The sequence below is a fragment of the Panthera uncia genome, chromosome X (genome assembly GCF_023721935.1).
Source record: "Panthera uncia isolate 11264 chromosome X, Puncia_PCG_1.0, whole genome shotgun sequence".
Lineage (NCBI taxonomy): Eukaryota > Metazoa > Chordata > Mammalia > Carnivora > Felidae > Panthera > Panthera uncia.
In genome coordinates, this window is record NC_064817.1 from 118,838,587 (window position 1) to 118,844,479 (window position 5,893).

Sequence of the window (5,893 nt, forward strand, 5' to 3'; positions counted from 1 at the left end):
CCAGCAGCGGGGAAGGGGACCAGCCCCTGCTCTCGCTTGCCCCACTGCCTGCTCCCAGAGCCCGGCGCAGGGGACATCTCCTTAAGGAGAGCGTAAGTCCCTGATCGACTGTTCAGTCGCTTGCTGCCATTAAGGGAGCCAACCAGCCTCTAGCAGAGCTAAGTTCCCTAGACACTGGGCACCCAGACTGGGAGTGGAAGCTCTGGGCAGCTGCCCCCTGCTCCCCATGAGGTGCAAAAGGCTCTGAACAGGAAAAAGCACCTGAGGTGGCATGAACCTTTCAAGAAGATATATCTAGGGTTCAAGGGCCACTGGCGCTCTCTCACACTCTGCTGGAGGCTACAGACTGGCTTGGGTTGGAACTGAATCCCAAGAGAGACCCCCGTGCCCCTGCTCTGCATTTTACATCGATTTGCTAAGTGTTTGCGTTGCAAGGGAAGGGAGAAGAACTTGCTAGAAACGGAAGCGCAGTGGCTGGGGAGCAGGGAGGTGGATTCTGAGCTTGTCACGAGGCAAAGTACCTAGGGGATGGTGGGGGCGGCTAGAGGGGAAGCACAAACAAGGCAGTCGGAAGCAAGACGACACCTCGTTGTGGATTTGTCCAAGATGAGTTGGAGATCAAAGTGGGGGTGTTTGAGGAGCTCTGATTGGTCGGGAGGAGGGATTTGGGGTGGGGCTAGCCACCTCTTGAGGCTTTAAAAGCTCATCGGAGAGGGGCGGGTTGCTGTCATTCACTCTCTGATCATCGGAGCGGAGGCAGCTTTCTGGAAGCTCCTGGTGACAGAGCGGGTGTTCACTGTCCTGACTGGCTGGGAGAGCCGAACTGTCTCCGGCAGCAATATGGGGCCTACCGTGGCAGTCCCCACCCCGTACGGCTGCATCGGCTGTAAGCTGCCACAGCCAGACTACCCACCGGCTCTAATCATCTTTATGTTCTGCGCAATGGTTATCACCATCGTCGTAGACCTGATCGGCAACTCCATGGTCATCTTAGCTGTGACGAAGAATAAGAAGCTTCGAAATTCTGGTAAGCCACCCTTACTTCTTCCTACCTGGCGTGCAGCTACTTGCAAACCCTAGGTCATTGGTTCGGGCGCCTAAAATAGGGACCGCTCGGACAGTGCCCTCACATTGAACGTCCCTACCCTCAATTTCCCTGAGAAACTGGGTGGTGATGTTCTGCCGGGGCCCCATAAATTGAGACCTTCTGAAGGCTGAGGGAGCTGGGGGAAATAAGCTTTTGGCGTCCAAGTGCAAAGCCCGGGTCCCGCGGTGCGCGGCAGACCCCTCAGCCCTGCCCCGTCGGAGACGTGATGCAGAGGGAGCCGGCACCCCAGCAGAGAGTGCGGCCACCGTCTGGGGACAGCATGCCGAGCCAGAGGCCACCGAGGTGGTGGCGCGGAGACAGCGCGGGCCGAATTGCTGCGGAGGGAGCCGCAAGGTTGCGACCCGCTCCGGGAAAGTTAAGTTTGCGGCGGCCGCGGCGGCTGTGGCGGCGCTTACAGGAGCGCAGCGCAGCGGCGGCGCCCCGGGCCGGCCGAGCCCCAGCTGCCGCGGCTCTGGGGCTCCAGGGCGGCACCCAGGCGGCTCCCGGGCAGCGGAGCGCAGACCCTCGCGTCTGAGTGTGGAGCAGGGTGGTCTGAGTCCGCCGGAGCCGAGCTCCGTCCGCCCGTCCCAGGGCGCAGGGTGGAGAGAGCAGAGCGGAGGTCTGGGCGCAGCTGGCGGTGGCAGCGACGGCAGCGGCAGCGGAGATCGCGAAGTCCGTAAGCGAGGAGCTGGGAGGTCTCAGGGAGGGCTGGCGGAGAGGTCCCGGAGCTGGGCATCTCGGGTGGGGGGCGTAGAAGGGAGAACAGGGCGAGGATGGCGGGAGGGCCGCGGGAGAGCTCGGAGGGGGCGGCCAGAGGCGCAGGGAAACTGCGAAGCGCCGGGAGCCGGGATGGGGTTTGGCGGCGAGCCGGGAGCTGGTGCCCAGGAGAGGGGCCGGCTGCGGGCGGCGCGGGAGGCTGCAGGGCGCGGCCACCTTTGCGGGGGGCGGGGGCGGCGGACTCCGCCAAGCGGTGAGCCCCCTTTTGCAGGTTGGGCGGTGGAGGGCGGAGGACGGGAGGGGAGGGGCAAAGGGGCCCGGACGCCTCGCGCGGGTCCCAGGAGGGAGGGGGCGGCGCCCGGGGTCTCTGCTGTCGGGATCTCTGCCTGTGGGGGGCCAGGCGGCTGAACGGGGAGAGAGGGCGGGATGAGAGAGTCGCGTACCCATAGGACCCGGAGGGCGGGGCGCGAGGAAGAGGAAGCAGCCCGTTTTTGGAGGATTACTTTGAGGGGATGAGTTTCAAAATGCACTGACGGACACACAGTCATTAAAAGTTTTCTTTTACGCTCTGGTGCTTATGTCTGATTTCACTTTGGTCCGCTGGAGACGCGAGGCTGCACGCTTGGACCTCACCCTCGCCCCAGTAGTGCGGTCCCAAGGAACCAGAGAGCCCCCAGGGACCACCTGCGAAGCCCATTTTTTTTCTTACTTTTCTTCTTCTGCCCTTTCTTTTTCCTTCTTCTTTCTTTCTATAATTCAAATAAAGGTTCTTATTGTGTTTTTGTTTTTAAGGCTTTTTCCTCTGCCTTTTCCACTTTCCCCAATTCATTTCTTTGAGGGAAAACCCTAGAAAGAACCTCTGGGTGGAAAGCGCTGAGACCGGCGTTCAGCGCTGGCAGGAGGGCAGAAGGAAACGTTCTTTTGCCCTTTTAAAAAGTGCTCATTTTCTCCTAGTCCCAGATGAAGTGCAGTATTTTGCCAAACCAATGCTAATTAGCATTGAGGTGTTTCAGAGAGAGAGGAGGGGGGGAGGGAGACAGCTCAGCGCCTGCATTTGGCTTCTTCGTCCTTTTTTTTTTTGGACAGGTTTTACAAAAACGTTCCTATCGGTGCCCGACAAAACAGGACTGGGGGCTGACTCCCCCTCTTCGCTTGCCTGTTTAGCTGCAAAGCTCTAGTGAAGTTCAGAGCAGGGGCGGGAACTCTTTACACAGGGCGTTGAACAAGCGGGTTCACGGCTCTGCGCTGGACCCCAAGGAAGCAGGCAGTTCGGCTAATCCTTGCCGGGATTTTCCTGATTGTTTTTCTCCCTACTCACAGTTTTTGGTCTCAGACTAAATTTTACAGGGTCTCCCTCCCTCCCCTCAGTTTTCACTCTTAGGCTACCTTGGAAATGGTAAGTATTTACCGGGCTTAGTCATTAATTATTGTCTGATCTCGTTTTCTTAAGGAGACGACGGCCTTTAATGCCGTTTCTCAGACTGTTCTCTTAGACAGGTTTGCGTTTTAAAAACAATGCTAGACTAGAAAAAGCAGAGGGCTCACTCATTTTTTCGGCGGGGGGGGGGGTGGTGGTGGTGAGGCTTCCTGATACTCCTCCAGCCTCTTCCCTTCCCCCCACACCTCCAGCCTACTTTCTACCCACAGCTTCTACCTGGCCTCTACGCCCTTCTCACTTCCCTCCCTATCCCCATTTAAGGAAAAAGTTTGCATTCTGTTTTTGTCTAAAAAGGTGGCAGCATGTCCGTGTGTATGAAAGGTTCCACAAAGGGCTTCTGTGCTTACTGCTTTCTGACATAAGTTCGTTTTTTTTTTTTCTCCCTGAAGCAGAGATGATATTGTTTGAAAGGAAAAAGGCGCTCAAAGGACAGGTCTCCCAAACTCGGTTGTACATCACAATAATCTGGGGCATGCCTCCAAATAAACACAAAGTGACAGGAGTGTTTTTTAAAAAGAATTCTAGAATTCTAAATTGTCACCTCTTCAGCCGGCCTTTCCCTCCAGTTTAAACTTATACACTTCCATACTTAACCATTTATTTTCCCCTGCTTTTCCCCCTCTTCCTTCCCCCTGATATGTTTTTCAGGCAACATCTTCGTCGTTAGCCTCTCCGTGGCCGATATGCTGGTGGCCATCTACCCCTATCCTCTGATGCTGCATGCCATGGCCATTGGGGGCTGGGATCTGAGCCAGTTCCAGTGTCAGATGGTTGGATTCATCACAGGGCTGAGTGTGGTCGGCTCTATCTTCAACATCATGGCAATTGCCATCAATCGTTACTGCTACATCTGCCACAGCCTCCAATACGAGCGGATCTTCAGCGTGCGCAATACCTGCATTTACCTGGTCATCACCTGGGTCATGACTGTCCTGGCAGTCCTGCCCAACATGTACATTGGCACCATCGAGTATGATCCTCGCACCTACACCTGCATCTTCAACTATCTCAACAACCCTGTCTTTGCTGTGACCATCGTCTGCATCCACTTTGTCCTCCCTCTGCTCATAGTGGGTTTCTGCTACGTGAGGATCTGGACCAAAGTGCTAGCAGCCCGTGACCCGGCTGGGCAGAATCCCGATAACCAGCTTGCTGAGGTTCGCAATTTTCTAACCATGTTTGTGATCTTCCTCCTCTTTGCAGTGTGCTGGTGTCCTATCAACGTGCTCACTGTCTTGGTGGCTGTCAGTCCGAAGGAAATGGCAGGCAAGATCCCCAACTGGCTTTATCTTGCAGCCTACTTCATAGCCTACTTCAATAGCTGCCTCAACGCTGTGATCTACGGGCTCCTCAATGAGAATTTCCGAAGAGAATACTGGACCATTTTCCATGCTATGCGGCACCCTATCCTGTTCCTCTCTGGCCTCATCACTGATGTTCGTGAGACTCGGGAGGCCCGGGTCCTGGCCCGTGCCCGCGCCCGGGCTCGTGACCAAGCCCGTGACCAAGCCCATGAACAAGATCGTGCCCATGCCTGTCCTGCTGTGGAGGAAATGCCAATGAATGTCCAGAATGTTCCACTACCTGGTGATGCTGCAGCTGGCCAACCTGAGCCTGCCTCTGGCCACCCCAAACCAGCTTCTGGCCCCCCCCGGGCTGCCTCTGCCTACCGCAAATCTGCCTCTGGCCACCATAAGTCTGTCTTTAGCCACTCCAAGACTGCTTCTGGCCACTCCAAATCTGCGTCTGGTCACCCCAAGTCTGCCACTGTATATCCTAAGCCTGCCTCTGTCCATTTCAAGGCTGACTCTGTGCATTTCAAACCTGCCTCTGTCCATTTCAAGGCTGACTCTGTCCATTTCAAGCCTGCCTCCAATCACCCTAAGCCTGTCACTGGCCACCACATTGCTGCTGGCAGCCACTCCAAGTCTGCCTTCAGCCCTGCTACCAACTATCCTAAAACCATGACTGGCTACATCAAGCCTGCCACCACCCACCCTGAGCCCACTGTTGCTGATAATCCTGAGCCTGCTGCCACCAGCCACCCTGAGCCAGCAATTGCTGGCCACCCGGGGCCTGCCGCTGCTAGCCACCCTGAGCTCACTGTGTCCTGTCACCCTGAGACCATTGCCGCCGGCCACTTTGAGTGTGACATCACTGATCTCCTTGAGCCTGTCTACAGCCCTGACAGTGAGTCCCCTGAGCCTGCTGCCAGCCCACTGGAACTTGCCACTGCCTCCCACGGTCCTGACCCCACTGTGATCACCACTACCACCAGTGATTATCATAAGATTGTGATCACTGATGTTGAAGCTGATTCTGATGAAATGGCTGTGTGAATAATGCTCTTAAGGGTGGCCAGGAAGCAGTCCACTTTCAAGTTTGTTTAGAATATGTAATTCAAAGTGAGATAACTTACTGCACCTACACACAGACACACATAGACATGCACTCACAGACGTGGTGTATCTACATCCACCTTGTAGGCATACTCCTTCTTTACATAACATACTTTGAAAAAGTGTGTGTGTGTGCATGCGCATGTGTGTGCTTGCTATTTTAGAGACAAAATTTCCCCCAAGTTTCACATCTGTTCTTCTGAGCCTCCCTTTCGTTCTATAGTTGACCTTGAGCCAAGAGTGATCCTTAAA

At 55.6% G+C, this 5,893-nt stretch overlaps 1 protein-coding gene across 1 annotated transcript; it reads left to right on the forward strand.

The window, feature by feature from the left end:
* Nucleotides 1-840: 840 nt before the first annotated feature.
* On the forward strand, nt 841-5,581 carry GPR50 (G protein-coupled receptor 50). The gene is made up of 2 exons (XM_049644922.1): nt 841-1,027; nt 3,891-5,581. The coding sequence occupies exons 1-2, from the start codon at nt 841-843 to the stop codon at nt 5,579-5,581; spliced, it is 1,878 nt and encodes a 625-aa protein (XP_049500879.1).
* The last annotated feature ends 312 nt before the right edge of the window (nt 5,582-5,893 follow it).